Source organism: Propithecus coquereli, unplaced genomic scaffold, assembly GCF_000956105.1.
Source record: "Propithecus coquereli isolate 6110/MARCELLA unplaced genomic scaffold, Pcoq_1.0 Scaffold341, whole genome shotgun sequence".
Classification (NCBI taxonomy): Eukaryota; Metazoa; Chordata; class Mammalia; order Primates; family Indriidae; genus Propithecus; species Propithecus coquereli.
This window is the reverse complement of record NW_012149075.1, coordinates 1769713-1796338: the sequence shown is the minus strand read 5'-3', so window position 1 is coordinate 1796338 and position 26626 is coordinate 1769713. Positions and strand designations below refer to the sequence as shown.

The 26626-nt window shown below is 52.8% G+C and overlaps 1 protein-coding gene across 4 annotated transcripts; it reads left to right on the top strand.

Moving 5' to 3' along the window:
• Nucleotides 1-3894: 3894 nt before the first annotated feature.
• On the top strand, nucleotides 3895-26147 carry ASAP3 (ArfGAP with SH3 domain, ankyrin repeat and PH domain 3). 4 transcript variants are annotated; one of them, XM_012650948.1, is made up of 24 exons: nucleotides 3895-3967; nucleotides 4062-4207; nucleotides 6413-6487; nucleotides 7467-7516; nucleotides 14353-14464; nucleotides 14700-14785; nucleotides 15248-15323; nucleotides 15505-15591; nucleotides 15777-15886; nucleotides 16784-16853; nucleotides 17162-17249; nucleotides 18445-18493; nucleotides 18583-18773; nucleotides 18858-18991; nucleotides 19256-19350; nucleotides 19570-19747; nucleotides 20646-20731; nucleotides 20893-21008; nucleotides 21553-21620; nucleotides 21719-21826; nucleotides 21960-22155; nucleotides 22969-23194; nucleotides 23759-23849; nucleotides 24844-26147. In XM_012650948.1, exons 3-24 carry the CDS (start codon nucleotides 6458-6460, stop codon nucleotides 24916-24918), a joined length of 2322 nt encoding a protein of 773 aa, XP_012506402.1. In that variant the 5' UTR covers nucleotides 3895-3967; nucleotides 4062-4207; nucleotides 6413-6457; the 3' UTR covers nucleotides 24919-26147. The 4 variants fall into 4 exon arrangements, with proteins under 4 accessions (XP_012506402.1, XP_012506401.1, XP_012506400.1 ...); XM_012650947.1 differs by having other exon boundaries at nucleotides 21957-22155; XM_012650946.1 differs by having other exon boundaries at nucleotides 15771-15886.
• Nucleotides 26148-26626: the final 479 nt, after the last annotated feature.

Below are 26626 nucleotides of genomic sequence, written 5' to 3'. Positions count from 1 at the left end.
GAGGTTTCTCTTTCACATAAAAGAAGTCCACAGATACGTAGTCCAGGGCTGAGAGGGTGGCTCCCGAATCACCAGGGACAAGGCTTCTATTTTGTTGCCCCACCATCCATAACAAATGGCTTCTCCCTCAGGGTCCAAGATGGCTGTGTGAGCTCTAGATATCACAAATGCATTCTGGCCAGAAGAAAGGGGTAACAGATGGTGCCCTCCCATTCATTTTTATTTTTTTATTTTTAAAAAATAGACTTATTTTTTTTAGAGCAGTTTTAGGTTCATAGCAAAACTGAGGAGAAAGTGCATGGAGTTCCCATATATACACAGCCTCCCCTCACCGTCAGCGTCCCGCACCGGAGTGGTACATTTCATCCAATCAGTTAATGTACAGTGACACATCACTGTCACCCAAGGTCCATAGTTTACATTAGCGTTCACTCTTGCTGTTGTACATTCTGTGGGCGTAGACAAATGTATAATGCCATGTGTCCACCATTATAGCAACACACTGAAATGTTTCACTGCCCTAAGAATCTCTGTGCTTCACCTGTTCATCCTCCCCCCACCAACCCTTGGCAGCCACTAATATTTTCACTGTCTCCAGAGTTTTGCCTTTTCCAGAATGTCATGTAGTTAGAGTCATGCAGTGTGTAGCCTTTTCAAAGAGGCTTCTTCGACTTAGTAATATGCATTTAAGTTTCCTCCATGTCTTTTCATGGTTTGATAGTTCATTTCTTTTCGGTGTGGAGTAATATTCCATTCTCTGGATATACCACAGTTTATCCATTCACCTACTGAAGGACATCTTGGTTGCTTCCAAGTTTTGGCAATTATGAATAAAGCTGCTATAAACGTCCGTGTGAAGGTTTTTGTGTGCACATAAGTTTTAACTCATTTGAGAAAATACTAAGGAGTGTGATTGCTGGATCATATGGTAAGAGTATGTTTAGTTTTATAAGAAACTGCCAAATTGTCTCCCAAAGTGGCTGTACCATTTACATTCCCACCAAGAATGTTGTTCCACGTTCTCACCAGTATTTGGTGTTGTCAGCGTTTTGGGTGTTGGCCATTCTAACAGGTGTGTGGTTCCTCCCTTCCTTTTTCTTTTTAAACCACTTTATTGAGGTATGATTGACATGTAAAAAGCTGTACATATTTAATATGTACAACTTGATGAATTTGGGGCTATCTCCCTTCCTTATAAGATACTTTTTGGAAATTAACAAATGAAACAGCCATTATATTCCATGGGTCAGAACTTAGTCATGTGACCACAAGTAGCTGCAAGGTAAGCTGGGAAATGTGGTCTTTATTCTTAGCAGCCAATTGGCAATCTGGAAAGTCAGGGTTCTTATCATTAAGGAAGAAGAGAGAATGGACACTGGGAGCCACGCTGCAGGGAGGAAAAATCCTTTCAGATTCGCTTAAGCACTAAAGGGAATTTTGAGGGTAGATTCTGGGGTATTTCACAGAGGCCCAAAGACGAGATATATGGAGGGGCCTCTCGGGCAGCAGGATAGGGAAAGTTGCCAGAAACCAGAGTTGCTATTCTGCCTCTCTGTGGCAGCATGGGTCGCATTTGCTGCACATCTGCTTTGTTGTTTTCTCTCTGGACATGGTAGGAAAGATGTCCCAGCTTTAGCATTTTCAGCCAATTAAAAGTTTCCCAGAGCTCAATGCCAAATTCCCTGGAGAGAGAATCTGAACAATCCAGCGTGGGTCAGGTGTCCAGCCCAGTTCAGTCAACTCTGGCTAGAGCCAGCAAGGCGGCAGGGGCCCTCCTCCCAAGGGGAGGAGGGCAGTTGTCAGAGAATGGGTGTCATGGGGTGGGAAGACTCCTCAAAAGGTATCTAGAGCATGGACATACTCCTCTCAAGTCTATGTCCCAGGACTTTGTTGACCATCATTCATTTAGGTAAACATCTATTAAGCACCTTCTGTATGCTAGACACATGGATTGGCCCTCTAGGGATTTTGGAAATCTTTTTGGAGATTGTTCATATTTTTAGACCACATTGTCTTTTGGAGTGAAGTCATAGCTCCTTAATCACCTTTTAGCTTTCCAAGTTTCAAGATGGGGATCAGGGATTTGGTGAACTCATGCTTCCGTGTACCCACCTGGGTCTTTGGGAACTGTAGAGATGGCCATGTTCTCTCCTGTCCATGTCTCCAGTAAGAAGTATCTTAGTTCTTTAGCCCACTCAAATACAACGCCTTCTCAGTCTATCTGATTCCCTGACTTTCTTTCTTCAGCCCTGGGATGGGCCTCCACTGGTCCCAGATATGAACATATCTTGAGTTCATATCCAAGGAGGAGATTCCCATCCCTGTGGGAAAAGTACCCAGAATTTGATGGCCCTTTCTAGCAGCTGCAGCAGCAGTAAATGATGATGATGATAGGTGCTGTTCATCGAGAACATGCACTGTGCCCAGCACCAAGCTAAATAAATCCTTTATGTGCGTCATCTTGTACATATAATCCTCGTAACCACCCTGAGAGGTGGGCATCATTGCCCCCACTTTACAGATGGCTAATCAGGAAGCCCAGAGAGAACAGGCAACTTGCTCAAGGTCACATAGCAGCTGAGTGGTGGAGCTGAGGTTCAAAACCAGACCCCTTTCCTCTGGAGGCTTTCCACATGCCAAAAGCCTCTGAGAACACTCCACGTTGCCTTTGAGGTCTGCCCTGTGCATGTTCTCCTGCGAGCATCATTGTCTTTGGAGATACCGTTCCGAATGTGTTTGCTAACTCTTGTCATGTTGAAGTAGCTCTTCTTTGGAAGTCAGACCCTGATCCTACTTTAGTCACTGGTCAGAACAGCTAGGACCGGAGTCAGGGTGGGGCTGTGATACATGAATGGGCACCCCTGGAAGCCTAGCTCTGCTGCTACCCAACCCTGTGACTCTGGGCAAGGCCCTCCCTCTCTTGGCCCCAGTTTCCTCATCTGTGGCTCCGTGGGCCTCTTCCAGCTCTGACATTCTGTACTTTCCAAGTTAACTAACTGCATTTCACAAGGGTTTCGTGAGGTTGTCAGCTTCCATGCCCCATTGAAGCGGGGAGTGTGTCTAGGACGTTTCCCACCCAGGTTGAGCCCACCTGGGACACCTGGGTCCTGCTTGTCGCCATGACATCTCTGACTTTTCCCACAGTCTGATGTTTGTTCTGCAGTCCCTGGGCTCTGGGGTTATCTGACGTCATTCCACCAGTTCTCCCCAGTGGGGGTGGAGTGTGCTCCCTCGACCCTCTCTCATCTCCCCAGACCCAGGTATCTGAATGCCTCCACCCCCCACGGCCCAGCCATGGCATCCCGTCCTTTTCCTCCTTGTCCTCACACGACTGTTTACTGAGCCTGGGATTTGGTGAACAAGTGTCCCCTGTCTGTCTGGGCAGAACATAGAGATGTCTGTGTTCTTTCCTCTGGTCTTCTGCTAAGTATTGTGTATATATTCATCAAATCATTAATTCTCTCAGCAACTCCATGAGTCCATAGTGTCATCCTTGTTTTGCAGACAAGGCACCCGAGGCTCAGAGAAGTTAACAGATTTGTCTAGTTGACACATTAGTTGGTGCCAGAGCCAAGATTCAGTTCCAGGTCTGGCACACCCGCTGTGCCACATGCCTTTGAACCGCTACATTTACTTGGCCTGCATTGGAGCTGGGGAGAAAAGTCTGTGGTCTTCCTGGAGTGGCGTGACTGGTCTCTAGTTTCGGTGTGGTCTGGGTGGAAGAGGGTGGTCTGTTTATATTTGGTGGGAGGTACAGAGAAACCGTAGAGAGGAGTTCCAGAGGGCAGCAAAACTATGTGTGTCTGGAGGATGGGATCGTAGAGTCAGGGTTCGTTAAGAAAGCACCCACTGCCAGCTCAGCATCCCTGAACTTCTGTCCGTGTTTGCTTCCAGATTCTGGAAGGGGACCAAGCCATCCTGCAGAGAGTAAAGAAGGCCGTGCGGGCGATCCACAGCTCCGGCCTTGGTGAGTGAGCCTGCGGGGTGCCCTGCCTGGCCAGGCCACCCCTTTCCCCAGCCCCAGCCTGGAGCTAACTCAGCTCCCCTCCCCACCTCCACAGGCCACGTGGAGAACGAAGAGCAGTACCGAGAGGCCGTGGAGTCCTTAGGCAACAGCCACCTGTCCCAGAACAGCCATGAGCTGTCCACGGGCTTCCTGAACTTGGCCGTGTTCACCCGCGAGGTCACCGCACTCTTCAAGAACCTGGTGAGGCCCCTGCTCCTTCCTTGCCCAGCCCTCAGCCCAGGCTCAGGGTAAATCTAGGTCTTAAGAACCTGACTGGGAGAAGGTCATTTCCTCCCTTTTGCCAGTTTGCCCTTGACCTCTGACTCATGACCTGAGGTCTCTCTCCAGCCCTGACCCATTCTCCTTTCTCTCTGATTTCTTGCCCAACTCTTCTCTCTCTGTTCTCCTCTTTCTCTTTACCCAGGAGCAGACGGGGTCTTGCAGCAGGGAAGAGCCCCATGCGAGGGAGGGTCCCCTGGAGGAGCTTTGGGATAGGGGAGGGACAGGCTCAGGGGTTCCTGGGTTCCTGCCACTGCTGCTGCCACCTCTCCTCACATCCTTTGTCCTCTGCTTTCCCAGTCTCACCTGCTTCATCCTCACATTCTAGAACTCACTCTCGCCTCCACAAGACTTTCTGCCTCTGCATGTGGCCCTGTGGCCTCGGGTTGCTTCCTGATGGCCTCGTTGGTGATTGCCGCTCCTTCCAGTCCTTCAAATCCCCGCCTTGAGTCCACTCCATGATTCCAGCTCTTTCCATGTGCGGGCAGAGTTCTCAGTACTTCATATGTGTTAACTCACTTATTCCTGGCACACAGCTCTGTGGCGTTGGTATTACTGTTGTCCCCACTTTATAGGCTGGGAAACTGGGACAGAGAGGTTAAGCAGCTTGCCTGAGGTCATGCAGCTGGGCTTGAACCCAGGTGTCTGGCTCCGGAGTCTGAGCACAAGCCTGGCTGTGCTGCCTCCCGGGAAAGCCCAGCTCCTCTCCCTGCAGGCTTTGTGGCACTGACCCGGCTCTCATGACTCCAGTCCCACCTAGTGTCCTCCCTGCCTGGCAGTGGCCGCATCATCTCTGAGAGGCAGCGTCTCAGTGGTTAACCCCTGACCTCGGGCTTGGACTCTGGCTTAGAACCCCTGCTCTGCTGCTCGCTGGGTCAAGTCACTCAGTCTGCCTGAGCCCCAGGTCTCCCACCTGGAAAACTGGGACACTAACGGCCCCCACCACACAGAGTGCTAATGAGGATCGAGCAAGTCAAAAGTGCCTTCTCCACAGTAAACGTTGGCTGATACTGCCATCTGTCACTGTTACGTCTCTCGGCACAGCAGTGCCTCGTACCTTGTCCTGCATGTAAAGGCCTTTAACAGTGTTCGAGTTCAACTGAACTCATGTCCTCCTAGGTCTTCACCTCCTCTCTCCCGGTATCAGTCGAACTAGTGTTCCCTGAGGGTCTGCTGTCTGGTGGGCATTGTACCAGGGGCTGGTGACACAGGAAAGCGTCACACTCTGCCTCAGAGAGCCACAATCTAGTTGGGGAGGCAAGAACTGGGGTGTGGAAGGACATCAAGCAATACCAGCAGCATGGCACACACCCAAGGACCCAGCGGGTGGGTCAGGCGCCTAGTGCTGCCATGGTTCAGAAAAGGGGAAATCGGTATACGCCGGGGGACAGGAGTGGTCTGGGGAGGCTTCCTGGAGCTGTAGCTTGGAAGGTGGGTTGAAATGTTAGAGGTTAGTTTTTGAAAAGGGAATGCATTGGCCCCTGTAATGGGAAGTCCAGGGGTGCAGCTGGCTTTAGGCTCGTTTTTTTTCTCTTAGACAGTTTCTGTCTATCTCTGTTCAGTGGGCAAGATAACCCAGGAGGCCCAAATGCACACCTTACCAGAAGAAAGACATAGTCCTCTTCCCAGACTTAGGCAGAAAAACCCCAGGGGAGGATCCCGATTGGCTGGCGTGGGTCACTTGACCCAGTCCTTCTACCCCGGGGATGGGGTGCTCCAGTCAGACGCCTGTGTTTACCCCGTCTGACTACTAGGAAGGGTTCCACAGGAAAGGGGGTTCTGTTACCGTTAGAAGGGGAAACGAGGTGCTAGTCAGACCGAAACAATAGACGTGTGCTACAGGTCGACTCGAGACAGTCAGAGAGGAGCCAGGGTGCCCCTGGCAAGGCACAGAGATGATGCTGGCTGTGGACGCGTCTGCAGCAGTGTGGTGAAGGGGCTGGAGTCGTCAGGGGAGGGGCTGACTCCGACACCCTGAAGGCCCCCTCCTGCCCTCCCATCTCCCCCTGCTTCCTGTCCCCTGTTGCTCTCCTTTGACTTGTGATGCTTCACCACACCCTGAGCCCCTTGGGGCTGGGCAAGTGGTCACCCGAGGCGGGGAATGGGGGGGGTCTCTGCTTTTTCCAGGTTCAGAACCTGAACAACATTGTCTCTTTCCCCCTGGACAGTCTGATGAAGGGGCAGCTGAGGGACGGGCGACAGGTGCGTCTCTGCGGGGAGCAGGGGTGGGATGGAATAAGAAAGGCGGGTGGGAGGCCATGGGGGGCAGTGCTGGCTGAGGGTGGAGGCCAAGTGAGGGGGCTGTCACAGCAGCAGTGCTGACCCTGGGGAGGACTGGAGGGCCTGGCAAGGGGGGCAGCCTAGGATGGCTCGGGGAGTTGGGCAGCTGCTGCCGTTTACATAGCTGGTGGGAGACAGCCAGTGTGGGGTCCAGGGACCCCGAGTCCCAGGCTTGAGCTGCACTCTGTGTGCCTGGCAGCCCTGGGCTGGATGCAGAGTAGAGCTCAAAGAGGGTGACAGAATAATCTCCCTTGGCAGTCTGCCCAGACAGCCCAGGGGAGGAGCTGTCCTCCCCCGAGAGGGTTCCCTCCCCGCCCCAGGCTGCCAGCCTGGGAACCACCCAAACCAGACAGGCAGCTTTTTCACCTTGGAAGTGGGGGCTGCTCAGAATGACGGGAGCAGCCCAGCTGGATGAGGCCCCGGCAAGCTAGGCCAGGGGTCAGCCAGGTCTCAGGCTTGTTGTGTGGCCGTGGGTAGACTTCTCAACCTCTCTATACATGTGTTTCTTGACCTGTACCCTTCCCGGCAAGAGGATGATCTAGTACCAGGCAGGAGGAAATGGTGGGACAAAGTTAGGGGAGGAGCTTGACCTTAATCTCCCATCCTCACCCTCGTGGCTGATCTCTGTCTTCTGAGCAAACCCAAAGATCTCCCCACAACCCAGGCCGGGGCCCACCAAACCTAAGAGATTCTTGGCCACTCTGGGGAGGTCAACTGGGAGAAGGGGCTCAACCCTGAGAAATGGGGTTAGTTGGGTCTATCGGAGGGGACAGGTTTGCAGTCAGGGCTGTGGGGCAGGGGCTGGCTGGAGAATGGCTCTGAGCAGCATGGGGTCATGCAACAGGCCCCCTATAGGCATCAACCTTCCCTTTGGGCAGATTGTTCTTCTTTTAAACCACAGGATTCCAAAAAGCAGCTGGAGAAGGCTTGGAAGGACTACGAAGCCAAAATGTAAGTGGCTGCGGCCAGGGCGGTTTGTCCAGGAGGGCAGCCACTGCATGGCAGCAGGAGGTGGGATGTCGGCCGGGATGTGTCACCCAGAAGTGGGTGGTCTCTTGCTCTGTAGAAGCTTTGACAGGGGGTGATTTATACCCAGGCCTGACCAGATTCTGGGTGCTGGGCCTTGAGACCACCAAAGGGGAGCTATGGTGAAGGGACCTCAGGATGCTGTGCTCAGAGACCCATCTGCTCAGTGGTGCCAGGCACGGGCAGGGGCGGAAAGGAGCCTACCATTTACTGAACACCTCCACGTGCCGGGCATTCAATCCTCACAGTCACCCAGTCCTGTGAGGGAGATATTGGTGTCAGAACCACCAGAGGAGGATCAGAGGCTCAGAGAGTGAAGCCACTTGCCCAAGGCAACACAGCTAGGCAGAGGCAAGGGTGGCTTCACGCTCCTTGCTCCTCAGTGCCAGGTGGGATCCTAGAGGAGGAAAGGGAGTTGATGCCACGCCCGGGCTTCCTGCGTGTGCCACACAGTACTCCAGATTTCTCATCCACTACGGGGACGTCACGGGGACAGAAGGAACCTCAGAAACCCAGTGACCAACTCTCCCTGAGCAGACCCCCCCAGCTCTGTCTTCTGAGGACTCTACACAGGTCCCAGCCAGGCCCACGCCTCAGAGCATTGTTTGCTATTGTTTGTAAAATTTTGTTTCTTCTTGCATTTTGCCAAAGCAAGACATGCTTCTTATGAATAATGGAGAAGCAAAGAATTAAAAATTGTAATCATCCCTAGGAAAGGATCAGGGTCACGTGGGGGGTGTGTTCTCTGTTGTTTGAATTTTGTTTTTACAAGATATGGGTAACACTGATTTTATCACTTAAAAAACAAAGGAAGTGTGGGGAGAAACTACCAAAAATGGGAGAAAAATCTTTAATTTCCAAGCCTAAAGTATTAACATTTTTCCATTTATTCTTCTATATACCAAGAAATGTTTTTACAAAACTGAGATAACAATCATACTGTTTTGTAATTTGCCTTTTTTCATTCAAAAATACATTGTGACCATCTTTGTACATCATTACACATTCTTATACAACATTAAGTGGGAGCACACTGTGCCAACATATGCATAATCCGTAATGTATTTAATCCACCCCTTTTGTTGGATAATTCATTCTTTTTTATCCTCCCATAATTATTTCCGTAGGATCAATTCTAAGAAATAGATCCCGGAGCTTTAACTGTTCCTCCAGCTCCCAGGGCCATGGCACCTCCCCAAGTCTGAAGGAAGCCACGCCTTCTCCCTCCAGAGCATCTTCAACCTCAGCTGTGGGCGTGGAGCCCGTGATGAAGGGTGTGAGCATCCCTGCCTGTGATGGGGCGTGGCCATCTGCTCTAGAGGGCCAGGGATGGTAGTGACACAGGCTATCCTGAGACCACGTGGCCCTTTTCTTTCTGTTACTTTGACTAAGCCCTTGGTCTTTCCTGGTATCATCTACCAAACGGAAAGAATAAGCTGTACTCTGCTGACCTTTCCAAAAGCAGGTGTGTTGTTACTAGGTTTCTGTAGGAGCGTTCCTGTAAGATTTCATTTGTAGACAAGACTCCATTTAGTTGATGGGAAAGGGGGCTTGGCTAAGGTTATTCAGTGAGTTATTGACAGGCCCTGGACTAGAACCCAGGCCTTCTGAGTCCAGTGCTCTGTCTGCTGCATGGTCTCCTGGCTCCTACCACGGAGCCACACAGTTTGAGCTATGTGTCCCAGCACAGGTGACTGTGTACGTTTCTTTTCATATGGGCTCCAGGTATAGCCAGATATCAACAAGCCATAAGTTGCTACGTAATGCTACCTCCTTCTTACCAAACCAGTATGAGCAGCAGCTGGAAGGGCCAAGGCTCTGACAGCACCTGTTGAATGCCACTGGGAGCTCACCCCTGTTTGTCCATATAGGAAGATGGTTCCCTTTCCATGTGGGCTGTTGAGAAGGGCATCCCAGGCCATGCACAGAAGCCAAGTTATCTAGGCTGTTCCATGTACAGGTCTGTTTCCTCATCTGTAAAATAGGGCCAGTGATACCTTGCAGGTCAATGTGGGGGTGACACAAGCACAGTGCATGCATATAAAGCACCCGGCACTTAAGTTCAACAGGTATTTATTGACTCTCTGAGCCAGAACTGGGACCAGAATAACACAGGAAGAGACTGAGAGGCAGAAGCCCAGACGTCTGCTTCTAGCATTACCCTGACCAGCTTTTGATCTTGAGCAAATCATTTTCCTTCTCTGGGTCTCAGCTTCATCATCTGTAAAATGGTCCTTGTTCTGAGACTGTAGTCTCTCCAGAAAGCGACAGTGTGACTGTCACCAGCTGGCAGGAATGAGGCAGGGAAGGAGGTATGGAATGAATCTGAGCCACAGTGTTGGTCACCGGTGCTTCTCCTAAGGCTCTAGCATCAGACAGACCTGGGTTCCAATCTTGGCTCTACCACTTAACAGCTCTGTGACTTGGATAAGTGACTTATCTTCTCAGCCTCAGGCTCCTCGTCTGTAAAATGGGGTAATCACTTTGGTGTATGAAGGGCCTGGCACAAAATTAGTGCTTAAAAATAATAACTAGTAATAATAGCAGCTAATACTTATTAAGAGCCTCCTTTGTGCCAGGATCTGGGATAAGCTCTTTACGTCTGCCATCGGATTTAGTGCTCATGGCAGGAAAAGCTGCTATCATTATAGGTAGGTAGCAAGGAAAAAAACACCAGCACAGTCCCTGCCCTAGTGGACCCTCCTGGTTTGTAAGGCAAGAAGAGAGGAGGCTCAATGAATAATTAAAATACAGTGATAGTGTCATAACCCTAGCATCAGTGCAGACGTGGCAGAAAAAGCAGGTAGTTTTGTTTGAATGGATGGAAGGGTAGTTGAAAAGGCATCACAGGAGAGGTGGCACCTAAGCTTGGCTGAGTGTGTCAAGGATGGCAGGTGTGATTTGTTTTGAGTCCTTTTCCTCTCCCCGTCTCTGTCCCACTGCACCAGGAGTGCCTGCTCCCCGTCCCATCCATAACATTAAACTGTCGCTGTCGTCCCCTTCTGCAGCTATCTTGGTCTTAGTAACTAGCGTTTAAACACTTTTTACCCACTATTTCATTTCATTCCTTCTGCTGCAATTCCACTCATAGGAAATAAAAATATTTCCAGGCCGGGTACAGTGGCTCACGCCTGTAATCCTAGCACTCTGGGAGGCTGAGGCGGGTGGATCATTTGAGCTCAGGAGTTCGAGACCAGCCTGAGTAAGAGCGAGACCCCGTCTCTACCAAAAATAGAAAGAAATTAATTGGACAGCTAAAAATATATAAAAAAAATTAGCCGGGCATGGTAGCTCATGCCTGTAGTCCCAGCTACTCGGGAGGCTGAGGCAGAAGGATCACTTGAGCCTAGGAGTTTGAGGTTGCTGTCAGCTAGGCTGACGCCACGGCACTCTAGCCCAGGCAACAGAGTGAGACTGTCTCAAAAAAAAAATATATATATATATATTTCTAACATCCGAAGTATTTTAAAAACATTGGTGATCCTTTGAGGATAGGGAGGGAAATGGAAGTTGTTATTTTCTGGGGAGCAGGAATCACTCCCCAGCTATTAGTTTGAGGTGTGTCAGGTCATCTCAGAATGGCTGTGTCAGACTTTGTAGGGTGAATCTCTGTGAATTATCAGAGCTGAGGCTGAGACAGCTGTGGTAATCGACAAAGCCATACACAGTACTTCACAGCTTATCTTCACCCTGAGCTAAAAGTAGCTCCATCTTTTAATCTCTACTAGCATTTAAAAAACAAAGAAAGAAATAAGAAAGTACCATATGCTAAAAAATTATCTCAAAGGAATCAGCAGTAGTTATTGCTATAATGTCATTTTCACCACCACTAGCATCTCATAATCCTGCCATTTATTGAGGGCTTGCCACACGCCAGGAACTGTATTCAGTGTTTCCCTTGCATTATATTATGCAAGGACCAGGTGTCATTACAGAGTCCCCCCTCATCCGTGGAGGAAATGTTCCAAGATCCCTGGTAGATGCCTGAAACCAAGGATAGTACTGAACCTTATAGATACTGTGTTTTTTTCCTATATATTTATACGTATAATAAAGTTTAATTTATAAATTAGGCATAGTAAGAGATTAGTAACAACAACTAATAATAAAATAGAACATAGTAGCATCACTACTCTTTCGCTTTGGGCCATTATTAAGTAAAATAAGGGTGGCTTGAACACAAGCCTGTGATACCGGACGGTCGAACTGATAAGTGAAGAGGCTACCGAGTGACTGATGGCAGGTAGTGTCTACAGCATGGCTACACTGGGCAAAGGGACCATTCACGTCCGGGGCAGGACAGAGCAGAACAGCATGAGAGTCCATCATGCTACTCATAATGGCGCATAATTTAAAACTTATGAATTGTTTATTTCTGGAATTTTCCATGTAATATTTTCAGACAGAGGTTGACCATGGCTAACTGTAACCACAGAAGGTAAAACCACAGATAAGGACCGGGCGCGGTGGCTCACTCCTGTAATCCTAGCGCTCTGGGAGGCCAAAGGCGGGCGGATTGTTTGAGCTCAGGAGTTCGAGACCAGCCTGAGCAAGAGCGAGACCCCGTCTCTACTAAAAACAGCCAGGCGTGGTGGCGTTTGCCTGTAGTCCCAGCTACTCAGGAGGCTGAGGCAGGAGGATCGCTTGAGCCCAGGAGTTTGAGGTTGCTGTGAGCTAGGCTGACACCACAGTACTCTAGTCCAGGCAACACAGTGAGACTCTGTCTCAAAAAAACACAGATAAGGGGAGACTACTGTATCATTCTCATTTTCAAAACTGGGACACAAGCGTAGAAAGATTTATAAAGGTTAAATAACTGAAGGAGCTGCCATTCACATCCAGAATGCACATTCTAACCCTGTACTGTATCGTGGTTTGCTTGTTGTCCATTTACCCTGAAGCAGATGTCCTTCTATGTCAGGACAGTCATCCCTCAATATCCCTGGAGAACTGGTTCCGGGACTCCCTCGGATGCCAAAATCCAAGGATGCGAAAGTCCCTTAGCCTTCTGTATCCTCGAGTTCTGTGTCGGCCGACTGTACGTACAGATCTTCGTCCTTTTCAACAGCTGCACAGTATCCCTGCGCACCGTCGTTTGTCTAACCACATCCTACCGACAGCCATGTAGGTTATTCTCCACTTTTCACTACTGAAAGATGAGGTAGCAGTATACACCAGGAGAGCCCCTTGCCCCTGCCAGCCGATGTCACTCAGTCTCCCATCCTCCTTAGCAAGCTGCCAGGCGCTGCTGCTGACACTGCAGGCCCAGCCATTGCCGCCCCTCCCTGCCGCTCGTCTTCAGATGCACAACAAAAGCATCTGTCCTGACCCCAGGCCCAGTTCCCAGGGTCAGTCCCCGCCCCAACTCTACTACCCTTCCACCAACTCCTGCTTGGCGTATCAGAAAGCTTTAGGGAAATAAAAAATAACTCCTTCTTTAAAAAAAAATTGCAGAACCTGCTCTGAAGCAATTTCTGGTTGTCACAACTGGGAAATGTTCCTGGCAACCAGTGGGTAGAGGTCAGGGATGCTGCTAAACATACAAACAGAAATGTCAGTAGTTCCAGGGTTGAGAAACTGCTCTACAGGTCTCCAGGGACAGATTCTGCATATAAACACTATTCCGGCGGTATCGTAGGCCATTGCTTCCTCACTTTACAGATGGGAAAACTGAGGCCTGGAGGGGCCTATGATAAGAGCCGCGATGTCTTCTGCGTGCTAAGTGTTTTGTGTGCAAAAGACTGGGTACAGATAAGGATCCTCGTTTTCCAGATGAGGAGACTGAGGCTCAAAGACGGGAAGTGAGGGGAAGTAATGCAGCTTGTAAGCAGCAGAGCCCCTATTAATCCCACCCTGTCTTTGTCCTCTGTGCTTGGGTTCCCACTTGAGAACAAAACTGTTAAGCAAGACGTCTCCTGTACATGGGATTCATGGTCATATGCGCCCAGCCTGGACGTGGAAATGCTCTCCTTGCTGTGCGTGGGGAGTCTGACAGGCACGGGGTTTCCAGCCAACTGTTCACACACAGACCCACCCATTTCCCAGAGAGGGCAGGTCTAGGTTACTCTTAGCTACAAGGGTGGAAAGTGCTTTCTGTCTCTGCTTAAAAAGGAAAGAACAAAGGTTTTTTAAGCGAAAAGGGAATCTGTGTGGGCTCAGACAAATGAAGGTACTTTGCGATCTTCTAACCCACAAGGTCCTAAATCACTTATAGGCAAATCAGAACTGTTCCCCCCAAATTCCTCCTGGCCCTCATCTGAGCCCATCACCTTCCTGCATAAAAACCTTCAAATCCTTCCCATTGCCCTTGGAATAAAGACCAAGAACTTAACATGGTCTGAATTAGGGCGGTCTGGCCCCTCTTCACCTCAGCTGGCACCACCCACTTCTCCATCTCTGGACGTGTCCCTGCGCCCTCCTGCCTTGGGGCTATCACAGGGTCCAGTCCTCCTGCCCAGGTTAGGTTCCCAGGCTTCAGATCCCAGCTCCAATGTCACTTCCTGAGCAGCCCCGACGAGGTCAGATCCCCATTTTCTCTCCCACAGCTCTCCACACGGCTGCGGCTTGATTCAAGCCTTTCTCCCCCGCCACCCTGTGGATTCCCTGAATCTGCCTCGATCACCATGGTGCCCAGCCCACCACGCAGCTGGCAACAGGAGGGCCTCACACACGAGCATGCCCCTCGCCTGTGTAGCCCTGGCAGAGAGGAGGATGGAGGGGCTGGCAAGAATTGTTTAGGCCTCTCTTTCCTTGGGGTCTAGGGCCAGGCTGGAGAAGGAGCGGGATCGGTCCAGGGTGACCGCAGGGAGCCCTGGAGAGACGGCTCAGGACACGCAGAGAGAGCGGCGTGTCTTCCAGCTGCACATGTGTGAGGTAGGGGGTGCTCCGGGGTGATGGTGGGGGTGGGACATGCCTTCCTGTCTGCTTCTCCTGAACCCCCTGGGGACCAGTCACAGGCTCAGCTCAGGTCCTGGCCAGATGGCCCTCTGGCATGTCACCAAGGCTCAGCCAGGGCCAAGAGGATGAGCCTGGGCTGGGGACTGCAGCCCCTTGTCCCCAGGATTCTGCCTGGGCTTACATCACAGATCTTGCCCCACCTCCCCTCCAGTATCTGCTCAAAGCTGGGGAGAGCCAGATGAAACAGGGGCCTGACTTCCTCCAGAGCCTCATCAAGTTCTTCCACGCCCAGCACAAGTAGGTGTCTCCCCACGTCCCCACCCCTGTCCCTTCAGGTGTCACAGAACAAGTCCCCTCCCCAGGGTCCGGCAGACCTGTGAGGTCCTGTATGTCTGCACTCACTGGTAGCGCCTTCGTAGCTGCTCTTTACGGAGCGCTCTCCGTGTGCCTGGCACTAAGTACAAACATCATCTCACTCAATCCCCCAGCACCTCTGGGAGCAGATACTGTATGATCCCCATTTTATAGATGAGAAAACTGAGGCTCATTTACCAAGATCACACAGCTAGTAAGTGGGATCTGAACCCAGTTAGGGGAGACTTGACTCTGGAGTGTCTGTCCTTCACCGTCAGTCTATACCGCCTCGAGGTGCCCTGTGCTCCTTAGAGTACACGTTAAGGATCCTTCTCCCACACTTTGGGCTTCACCTCTCATTTTCATCTCTCTCTGGACCCTTGTTTGGCCTCTGACACCTCCCAGCTTTTTCCAAGATGGCTGGAAGGCTGCGCAGAGCCTGTCCCCCTTCATCGAGAAGCTGGCGGCCTCGGTACATGCAGTAAGTCGGGCCTCACCCTTGGGCATGTGGTCAAGCCCCCTGTCCTTCCAGGAGAGTCCGTGGGTGTGCAAGAGCTGGCTCCTGCCCATAGAGTGAGGCTACTGCCCTGCCACTCTGGGTGTGGGCTCCACACCTGGCATGTTTGCTGGCTGATGAGGGGGTCCTGTCCTCCGTCCCATAGCTGCGTCAAGCCCAGGAGGAGGAGCTACAGAAGCTGACCCAGCTCCGGGACTCCCTCCGAGGGACGCTGCAGCTTGAGGGCAGAGAGGTCAGCCCCTGAACCCTCCCAAAAGGAGCGCCCCCCTCCCCAGGGCCCACCATGGAGGGAGGGAGAGAAGGAAGGAAGACCCCACAGGGTCCCCTTGAGAAACCTCCACGAGTGAGGAGCCCCCGCAGAATGGGGCTCTTCCCACCCAGATGCCCTGAGGTCTCCTTTGTATGTCTGAGGGACAGGAACACCTGAGCCGGAAGAACTCAGGAGGTGGCTACAGCATCCACCAGCACCAAGGCAACAAGCAGTTTGGGACGGAGAAGGTGGGCTTTCTGTACAAGAAGAGTGATGGGTAAGTGATTCAGAGAGCTTAAGTAACTTGCCCAAAGTCACACAGCTAGTAAAGGACAGGGTTTGGGAAGCTGCCCAAAGGAACTGTTCTTAGCATTTGTGTTGACCCTGAGGTTTGCAGGACCCTCCACTCTGGCAATGCAAAATCATCAAATCTTGGGTTGTCCTGGACACCTGGGGACGTGAACCTCTGCTAAAAGTCACTGGTTGTTCTTAACTTAAAGCAGCGGCAGCTAATGCTTACTGAGCATTTACTGTGCTCTCACTTTTAACCTCTACAATATACTGAATATGCCTAGAAATGGAAGTGTTGACTGAGCCTTGCTCACTAGTGTTTAAAAAAAAGTCTGTGAGATGCAAAGGCCCCTATGGGATGTATTGATGTTTCTACTTACTAATCAGTTTTTATCAGAGAACAACTTTGAAGAAGAGACCAATGAATACGTACAGGAGAAGGGTTGAGTAGCTTTGGGCCATGGATTTGCTAATTTTATTTTGGGGCTCTCAGTATTGATCTCGCTTAGTTTAACCATAATTCACCTGTTGTGGTTAAGAGCCTCTGCCTCCTCCCCAACCAGGTGCTCCCTAAGGTTGCAAGCTGTGTCTCCTCCATCAGACCAGAAGCTCTCAGCGGGCCAAAGCCCCATCATCCCTTTAAAATAACGACTCCCAGAGAGTGGGGCTGTTTCTCTGTTAGACTGAGGTCTTCCTGAGGGCAGGACTGTGTCTCCATCAGAAAGGAGCCCCAGAGAGTGAGGGGTCTGCAGGGTCTGGGAGGGAAAAGGTGGAAGGATGTGGCTAAAGAGATCCTACAGGTGGGGCCAGGACTCTGTTCTTTGATACAGGGGAATTAGGTGTGAGCCTCTGGCCACTGTCTTTCTCCCCCTCTGGGCCTTAGAATTCGAAGAGTCTGGCAGAAAAGGAAGTGTGGAGTCAAGTACGGCTGCCTGACCATCTCCCACAGCACGGTGAGGCCTAGAGGCGGTGGGGGAATCAGGGCAGGAGGGGTCCTCTCCTCCTGGTGGTCTGAGCAGACAAATGTCAAGCCCTCCCTCCAAGACTGGCGCCTGGATTCAGGAAGCTGGAAACCCCTGTGGGAGGAAGGATGGGACCCAAAGCCCCCAGTCTTGGTCTGCACTCTAATCATTGAGGAAAGGAGAGACATAAACTAGAACAGGATTTTTATGCCCATTTAACAGGTTGGGAAACAGAGGCCTAACGAGTTTGGGAGGCCCAGAGAGTAACATGTACATCTTAAACCCCCAAATTCCCACAGATAAACCGGCCCCCAGTGAAGCTGACCCTGCTGACGTGCCAAGTGAGGCCAAACCCTGAGGAGAAAAAGTGCTTTGACCTAGTGACCCGTGAGTGGTCCTTGCCATCCTCCCCCACAACTGCCCAGGGCTTCTCTAAGAGACCTGTCAGCTCCTGGGCTGCGTCGGTTAGGGGGTCTGTGTCCAAGGCCACGCATGATTTCAAACAGCTGCAGCTGCAGGCGTGAGACTCCTTGGGCCCTGGACACTCTTTCTAGAGGCTTCACCCCACCTCACATTAAACACTGAAATGTACCCACTTCCCACATTAAATGTGATTATGGATGTAAAACATATCTGAATGGATTTGGGCCATCTGGGTTTTGAAATTATTATCTCTTTAATTTTTCACTTTTCATCCTTTGGAGCCTTTGGTGCTGGCTTTACATGTAGGCGGGCCTAGGCTGAGAAAGACCTAGATCTTGCGCTCTCTCTGGCAGGGGTGCGAGGTGGGAGTCTAGGACTGTAAGATGAGGAGGGGTGTCCAGAGAAGAGGTGCAGTTGTAGCCCTGTAGAAGATTAGAGAGAGGGAAGGTCCTCCCTGCTGTGGGGAATCTGGAAAGGCTGCTTGGAGGAGAGCGCATTTGAGTTTAGCCGTGAAAGCCATGTAGAATGGAGATTTGGGGGTGGAGGCATTTTAGGAGACAGGTTGGCATAATGAAAGCCATGGAAGCAGGAGAGTGGGTCCAGCCAGTTTGGCAAGAGTGAAGGGTTACTGTAGGGGTGGTGAGAGATGAGGCCAGGGAATGACTCTTAAAGGTCTGGACCTTATTTCCTGGCAATAGGGAGCCATGGAGGGTCTTGGAGCAGGGGAGCGATGTGATTAGAACAGAGCCTTAGGCACAACAGTTGGGGAGCCAGTACAGGCTGGGGAAAGGGGGAGATGGGAAGCAGGGAGACCAGACAGAAGGCCGAGGGGCCCAGCCGGATGGCAGTTGGTTCTGAGGGGACCCTGCTGCTGAGCTGAGTGGGGTTCTGTGCCCTGGGAGAATTCCCCTGACCCTGGAACCAGGGCTTCACACAGAGGGAGCCTTGTTGGGATCCTACTTTGGAGGTGACTTCTGAGAAACTGCCCCAGCTGCTGACCACTACCATTCCCCTCCCTCCCCACTCCTAGCTGGAGAGGGTGTGACCTCTCACAGGGACAAAAGCTCCATCTGGGCCCAGATGTTTTGGTGGGGGATCCCTGGGCCTGGGAAGGCCAGCAGGATTTCTGTGGGCCAGATGCCCCCTTCCCTCCCAACAGACAACCGGACGTACCACTTCCAGGCAGAGGACGAACATGAGTGTGAGGCGTGAGTGCCCCTCGCCAGCCCTGGGGGTGGGGGCGGGGAGCGGTATCTATTTCCCACTTCTCATCCCCCACCCTGCTCCACCTCCGCAGGTGGGTGTCAGTGCTGCAGAACAGCAAGGACGAAGCCTTGAGCAGCGCCTTCCTCGGGGAACCCAGCGGCAGCCCGGGGTCCTTGGGGGTCACCGGGCAGGACGGGGAGCCCCAGGACCTCACGAAGCTGCTCATCGCCGAGGTGAAGAGCAGGCCCGGGAATGGCCAGTGCTGCGACTGCGGGGCTGCAGGTGGGCCGGCGGGCAGGGCAGGCGGGAGGCGGCAGTGGAGGGCAGGGGCCTGCACCTCCCGGCTGGAGCTGCTGTCCTCCGCAGACCCCACGTGGCTCAGCACCAACCTGGGCGTGCTCACCTGCATCCAGTGCTCCGGCGTGCACCGCGAGCTGGGCGTGCGCTTCTCGCGCATGCAGTCCCTCACCCTGGACCTGCTGGGCCCCTCGGAATTGTTGGTGAGGGCGGGGCGGGGCCTGGACCGGCCTGAGGGGGAGTTAGGGGTGTGGTTTGGTTTGGGGGCGGGGCTTGTAGTGGTGGGTGTGGGGCCAGGCCGAGGGGGGCTGGGACGAGCCAGAAGGGGGTGGTCAGGGGCGGGGCCTGAACCAGGAGTGTGGCCGAGGGGCGGGGCCTCTGGAGTCTCGCAACTCTTGGGGGCTCTGGCCTAACCACACGGTTGATGACCCCCTCCGCCGTCCCCCGACACTTTCTCTCAACCCCAGCTGGCCTTGAACATTGGAAACACGAGCTTCAATGAGGTCATGGAGGCCCAGCTACCCTCACACGGCGGCCCTAAACCCTCAGCTGAGAGTGACATGTAAGGGGATTCTCGGATGGAGGGGTGTCCTGGCTAGAGGCTTCTGCCTCCCCCGCCCCTAGGGTCTCAGAAGGATCATGGATTAGAAATCTGGGAAGAGGGGAGCCTCAGATCTGGAAGTTCCTAGGACGTGGTTCTGGGGAAAAGATCTGTTTCTCCGGTCAGATGGTTCCAGGGGTCACGGTCCTTGCTCTGAGATCCTGTGATTGTTTTTGGCAGGAGCACCCGCAGGGACTACATTGTGGCCAAGTATGTGGAACACAGGTTTGCCCGCCGGTCCACACCTGAGCCCCAGAGACTCTGGACAGCCATTTGCAACAGGGACCTCCTGTCCATACTGGAGGCCTTTGCCAATGGGCAGGACTTTGGACAGCCGCTGCCAGGGCCTGACACACAGGTGAGGACCCCTTCCAAGGGCCACTTATAACCCATCTGTGCTTAAATAACTCCTCAGTTCTCCCGGACCAGCTATTACTCCCCTCTACCCGACCTCTGACACCTGCTGAAATCCCACCCGTGCGAGGGGTAAATGGGAAAGGACATAGCTCCAGTCAGGCAGACCTGGGTGGGAATCCTGGCTCCGTCTTTCCCTAGCTGTGTGATCCAGGGCAGGTTACGTAGCTTCTCTGAGTTTCATTTCCTCATCTGTAAAATGGATTAATAATAGCACCCACGGGGTTAAAATGAGAATTAAGTCATGTATATAAAGGGCCTGGTACGTAATGGGTGTGCAATACATACTAGTATCTTTTTGTTTTACTTGAATAGCCTTGGAAATGGGTAAGGGTAGGTCAGATTGGAGCAGGGAAGGTCATCGCATTGGCTATTCCAGTAACGAAATGGGAGCAGGGAGAAAGGATATCCAAGACATTTGAAAGAATAAATCGACAGGAGTTGCTGACTAATTGGATGTCTTTGAGCTGTCCGGAGGGCGGTGAGGGGACAGCACGTGGGTGAGATGAGCATTTGGAGCAGCCTGCATATGGGCAACAGCTGAAAGCATGAGGCTGCTGAGGCTCAGAGGGAAAGTGGGAGCCAGGAGAGGAGCCCAGCGCCAAGAACCAAGCTTGGGAAACACCTGCTGCTGGGGGCAGAGAAGGAAGAACCACGGAAGAGTGAGGGAAGGGGCCTTCAGCTTCCTCCCAAACCTAAGGTTCCGTGCATTCAGGCTCATCTCTCGGGGGTTGTGGCAGCTTCATATTGGGGTGTTAGGGGGCAGCAAGAGGTTGAGAGGGTAATGTTGGGCTGGGGCAGGTGAACTGGGAGGAAACTCAGAGGTGTGGACGTGTATTCAGGCACCTGGAGAGCTCGCCCTGCACTTGGCTGTCAAAGTCGCCAACCAGGCCTCCCTGCCTCTGGTGGACTTCATCATCCAGAACGCGTGAGCACCTCCCTGCCCTTCTGTCCGCGTCCTCACACGCCCCTCTTTCCTCCCTCACCTCCCACTCTCCTCCCTCCTTTCCTCTCCCTCTGTTTCCCCCTGACTTTGACCCCCTCACTGGCACGTTCCCCTTCCTTCCTCCCCGGACCCTCCTTCCCCAGCGGTCACCTGGACGCCAAGGCTGCGGACGGGAACACCGCCCTTCACTGCGCTGCGCTCCACAACCAGCCCGACTGCCTCAAGCTGCTGCTGAAGGCGAGAGCTCCGCTGGGCGCAGGTGGGGCTCAGATACTTCCTCCAGCAGACTCCCGTCCCTGACTACCCGTGTGTGGGACTTCCAGCAGACTTGGGTTCTAATCCTGGCTTGCCTCCGGCCACCTCTGTGACACTGGGGTTCGTCATTCATCTCTGGAACCTCAGCTTCCTCATCTGTAAAATGGGAATAATACCACTGACCTAGCAGGCCTGCTAAAGGATAAATTTTCTGAAAGTACCTGGCCAAATAAATACCAGCTGAATCTGAATAATAATGATCGAAATAGCCACCATTTACTATGTAACATCTGCCTGATAAGGGGCCAGGTGCTTTACCCATATTAGTTAATTTAATCCTCATGACAACTTTGTCAGGTAGTTGCAACAAGTGTTACATTCATTTCATAGATGAGACAATTATGTCCCAGAGAGGTTAAGTAACTAACCTGAGGTCACACAGCCAGAAAGTGGCAGAATCAGGATTCGAACCCAGAGACCCATCTTAATTTCTAAGCTATAATGTCTCTTTAACCCTGATCATGACCCCTGACTTTTCCCCCTCACAGTGAATGAGGCAGGAGAGACAGCACTGGACATAGCCAGGAAGAAGCAGCATAAGGAGTGTGAGGAGCTGGTGAGGTCTTGTCGGGAGGAGAGGAGCCCCCTCACCCTTTCTCTCTCTCCCTCCTGAGCCTCTGGCCCTCTGAACTGCCACGCCTTTGTTTCTGGCAGCTGGAGCAGGCCCAGGCTGGGACCCTCGCCTTCCCTCTGCATGTGGACTACTCCTGGGGAATTTCCACAGAGCCGGGCTCTGACAGTGAGGAGGATGAGGACGAGAAGGTGGGTCCCAGCCCCTGCCCCTCAGGCCTCTAGGTGGCAGAAGGAAAGAGCCAGATTGGGCCAGATGTGGGGAGGGGCAGGGCTGAACTGGAGGAACCAGGCTGTCCTCCCTTCCACACTTTTGCCCCAGCAGCGCTGCCCTCTGAAGCCCCCTGCCCACGCCCGCTGGGTCGGTGGAAGGCTGGACATCAGCAACAAGACCTATGAGACCATCGCCAGCCTGGGGCCGGCCACCCCACAGAACCAGAGTGAGGACTGCCCCCCACCCTTGCCTGTCAAAAACTCTTCTCGGACCATGGTCCAAGGGTGTGCAAGACATGCCAGTGGAGGTACGGTTGGTTGCCCAGAAAAGTGCTCATCGTGCCGTGCACGGAGGGCCTACTGTGTGCTGGGCACCGAGCTAAGAATGCATATGTTAGTCCATATCATCCCCACAGTCACCTCTCAGGCGGGCGTTATCATCTTCCCCCTGTAGGTAAAGCAACAGAGATGTTAAGTAACATGCCTGAGATCCCACAGCTACGTCTCTGATGCAGGATTCAAACCCAGGTCTCCTATTCCAAATTCCTCAATGCTGCACTTAAGTGAAAAGAGAGAGAAGAATGTATTGAGCATCCACTGCATCCTGAGTCCTTTGAGGGCTACCAAGACATAGTCCAGTGGGGGAGCTAAAAACTGGAATGAAATTTGTTATAATACAAGGCGCAATGTTATATAGGACATAAATCCCCAAAGGACAGTGACTTTGAATGCTTTGTTGACTCTGTTTCTCCAGCACCGAGCCCAGGGCCTGGCTGTTCTTAAGAACTGTTTGTTGAATGAAGGAACAGGCTTGTTCTGAGAGGTCAAGGGAGGGAGGGAGCACGTCCCGTTGGGATTAGAGATGGTTTAGGAAGGCTTCCTGTTGGGGGTAGCCTCTGATCTGAGCCCGAGGGATGGGCAGCAGAGTCCAGACTGAGGAGAGGGTGTGGGCAGAAGCAAAGAAGTGAGTCCGCCCTGGCTGCTGCTCCAGTTGAGTGATTCAGAGGGAGACAGGGAATGGGAAGCTGGCAGAGAACCCTGACAGGTCTTAGAGGCCAAAGACTGCTTTGAAATTGAGCACAGAGCAAGTGGTGAAGACAGGCTTTATCTTTTGATTCCAGATCGTTCTGAAGTTCCCAGCTTGAGTTCAGAGCCCTCTGAGGCCCCCGAGAGCCTGGGAAGTCCAGCTTCCTCCTCCTCCAGCCTCACAAGCCCCGTGGAACCCGGGAGTCCCAGCCAAGCCCCACCCAGCTCTGAGGAGGGCCTCCGGGAGCCCCCAGGCACCTCCCGACCCAGCCTGACATCTGGGACCACCCCTTCAGAGACGTATCCCCCTGTCAGGTTCAGGTTAGTGAGGGCAAGTCTCCTGACCTCTCTAAGCATCCCTTTATTTCCCCACCTCCAAACAGTACCTGCCTAAAGACTGGGCCAGCTCTGGGGCCCATGACTTATGCAGAACTGCTGGACCTTGGGTAGAGGGTGATTGGACCCCTGCCCCCTTCAGACATCCCCCCAAGCCCTGCCTGGAGACCTGGGGAGGAGCCTGGGACCCTGGCTGCTAAAGCTGGAGTAGAGGAGGTTTAGTCGGACCTGTGCAGCTTGTTCTAGAGGCTCTCAGTGGGGGTCTTCACTCCGTCCCCACCTCTAACCCAGGATCTAGTACCCTCCTTTCCTTGCAAACCCTTCAGTCTGGAGTTTTGGGAGAAGGATACCTGGGGATACCCCCGGACCCCTCTGGAGGTCAGTTCCAGGCCTCTTGGACCTATGATGGACCCAGCCTGGGGGCCTCGCGGACTCTTTATCCACCCATCCTAAGCCGCCAGGCTTGCTGTATCAGCCCTGAGCCCTTTATCCCCACTCTGAGGGGCTCTCTGGGCACCAGGGTCACGCTGGCCTTTCCCTGCCTTCCAGCTCCGAGAGCACTCGCTCCTACCGGCGGGGGGGCCGGAGCCTGGAAGACGGTCCCTCAGCCAGGCAGCCTCTGCCCAAGAGAAACATGCCGGTAGGAGCTCTGGGACTGTGGTTTGAGGGGCAGTGGCGGCAGGGTGCCTGGGAGGCAGAGCTGGTCAGGAGTAGGCGTATTGGGGTGGGAGACCTCTCCCCAAGGCTGAAGTATCCACGGGCCCAGGCGGTCGCAGTTTAGCCAGTCCCTGTCCTGGTGCTCCTCTTTCCTTGCTCCAGCCCAGGGCTGGGCCAAGCTGAGGAGAGCCCAGGCCTTGAGGGTGACAGAGGTGACCAGTTCCAAGCTCTGGCTGCTCCCCAGAGGCGGATGAGCGAAGCTGTATCAGCCAGGCCTGTCGCTCAGAGAAGGAATCACTTCTCTGCTGAAGAGGTGGGGTCAGAGTAGTCGGGTACTAGTCCTTGGTTTGCCTAACTCTCCCTTTGTACAGGCAGTCTCCTGGAGTCCACAGGGACTTCCAGATCCCAGGCAGAGCCGGATGTGACAGGGACAGAGCGAGAGCTGTCATCCTTAATCCACCTTCTCGCTGCTGAATCACAAAGCCTCCAACAATTACGTGTATTTAGTTGACCCTGGGAGTGGGCATAGATTCCAGTCGTGTTGGAAAGGAAGCCTCCTCTGTTCCTTGTTCCCCTGGGGACTCCTCGGGGACGGCATTGGTCATGCTGAGAGCGGGAAATGGCAGGGGCAGGAGCCGGGTCTCTCTGGGGAATCATCATCTTCAGCCCACCGAAGTTAGGCACCGGACACAAATGTGCGTCCACATCCCGATTCCACTATTGCCCTGAAAATCAAGTGTTCATCACGCTATTAATCGATGCCTGTTGTTGTGGCATTTATCACAGTAAGGGCCCCGGCTTTAGAGTGAGAAGACCTTGGGCAAATGACTTCACTTCTTGAAGCCTCAGTTTCATTGTCTGTATGATGGGAATAATGTAATCTACCCACAATAGGATAGACGTGAAGCTCAGTGAGATAAACACCTGGTATGTAATAGGTACCTAGAAAATGTCAGTTTCATCCTTTCTTCCCTCAGGGTGGCTTCACTGAAGGAGACGGTTCAAGGACGGGGGTCCTCCCGGCAAGCTCTGTGCAACTGTTGCAAGACTAGCTCCTTGCTGGCCCCTGCATGCCTCATGCTGGACCCCAACATTCAGAGCTGGGACTTGAGCTCACAAGACTGGGGAGCTAAGGCGTTCATTCTCTTGGGTCTCGCTCTCTGTGTCCCTTGTGCACTGTGGCTGGCTTTCTTCCTACTGTGGTCCATGCGCCTGCCACGAACACAGGGCCCTTCCACATTAGGGCCGATGGCGGTTCTTTCCGCTCTATCTCATTACCCTCTAGGGGCCACGGGACCCTGCGGCTGGGTCTGAGTACTCCTGAGCTGGCTTCAGCTGCAGAACCCTCAGTCCCTCATCAGATCAGGACTGTGTTTCTCCCATCAGTCTGGGGGCTGCACAAGAGCAGGACCACCCTCCTGCATCATCCACTTCCAGATCAGAGACTCTGCCAGACCAGGGACTGTCTTCTCGGCCATTTATTGGTCTAGCATTCCTTTACTAAATTCCAGCTCTATGTGCAGACCTGGGTTAGGCACTTCGGATGCCGCATGAATAAGACAAGGGCCTTGTTGGTGCGAAGCTGGTCTCAAGGATCGGGCTTGGAATGGGCAGGGCCAGATGCCAGGGGGCTGGTTCTGGGCCCAGGGGCAGGTATAAACCAGGACAATCAGCTGCTGTATACCTGTATGACCACTGCAGTTGCCTACAGCCATATCCACCCGCGCTGCACTGGCTGGTAAATGAATGTCACTTCTTTTGAGGAACACAGCGTTCCTCTCTGGCTGTCTATATCATACTCCCCAGCCAGGAGGTAGAGTAGGACTCACCTGCAGTTGCCTATCTCCTTGACTTAGCAAGAAGGAAAGGAACCATCTGGGTTGACTGCTCCCCACTTCTCCTCTTTCTCTTGGCCAACTCAAGAGGAGCCTTCTAGTCTGGAGAAGTGAGGGGCCCAGAGAGAAGGGAGAGTGATAGAAATGGGGGGGGCAGAGATTCAAGGTTCTGCTTCCCAGTGCCAGAAATTGCACCGTTGCTCAGCCCTGATTAGAAAGCAGCTACACCTAAGCCGTCGTCAGCCACTAAGATCACAGCTTTCCTGGGTGCTGGGCCCCGGCAGGGACGGGCCGGGCCAAGCAGGGGAGGCCAGAGAGTGCCAGTGGCCACTGTAGTGGTCTGGTCAGGGAGGCTGGGCTGCTTACCCTGGAGACCTGGCTGCTCTGTGTGGGTGGTCTTTTGAGCCCCAAGTGTCTGGTTTTGTTCATCTCAGACTTGTTTCACTCATCTCTAATAAAGGATTTTGGGGGTAAATTCCAGTGGTTCCGTTTATGTGATCTGAAGAACATCAGGGAAGGGAAAGGCATCTTGGAGCTCAGAATTCTTTCTCTGGAACTGACAAGGGAGACAGGCTGGTACGGAGCAGTGGTTTGCAACGGGGGCGTTTGCCCCAGGGGATGTGTGGCGAAGCAGAAGGCAGTTTTGATTGTTCCCAGCTGGAGGGTGCTACTGGCGTTTAGTGGACAAAGATCAGAGAAGCTGCTAAACAGCCTGCAGTGCGCAGGTCAGCCCTGCACAACAATGAGCTATCTGGGCCAAGATGTTAATAGTGCCCAGGCTGAGAAACCCTGGAAAGAGCACTGGACTGAGAGTCTGGAGACCTGAAGTCCTGGCTCTACCGCAGTGCCTGCCGTGGTCCTCTGCCACCATCCCTGTCCATTGCCCCTGAGACAAGGATTTGGGGGCAAGTGGTTTATTTGTGAT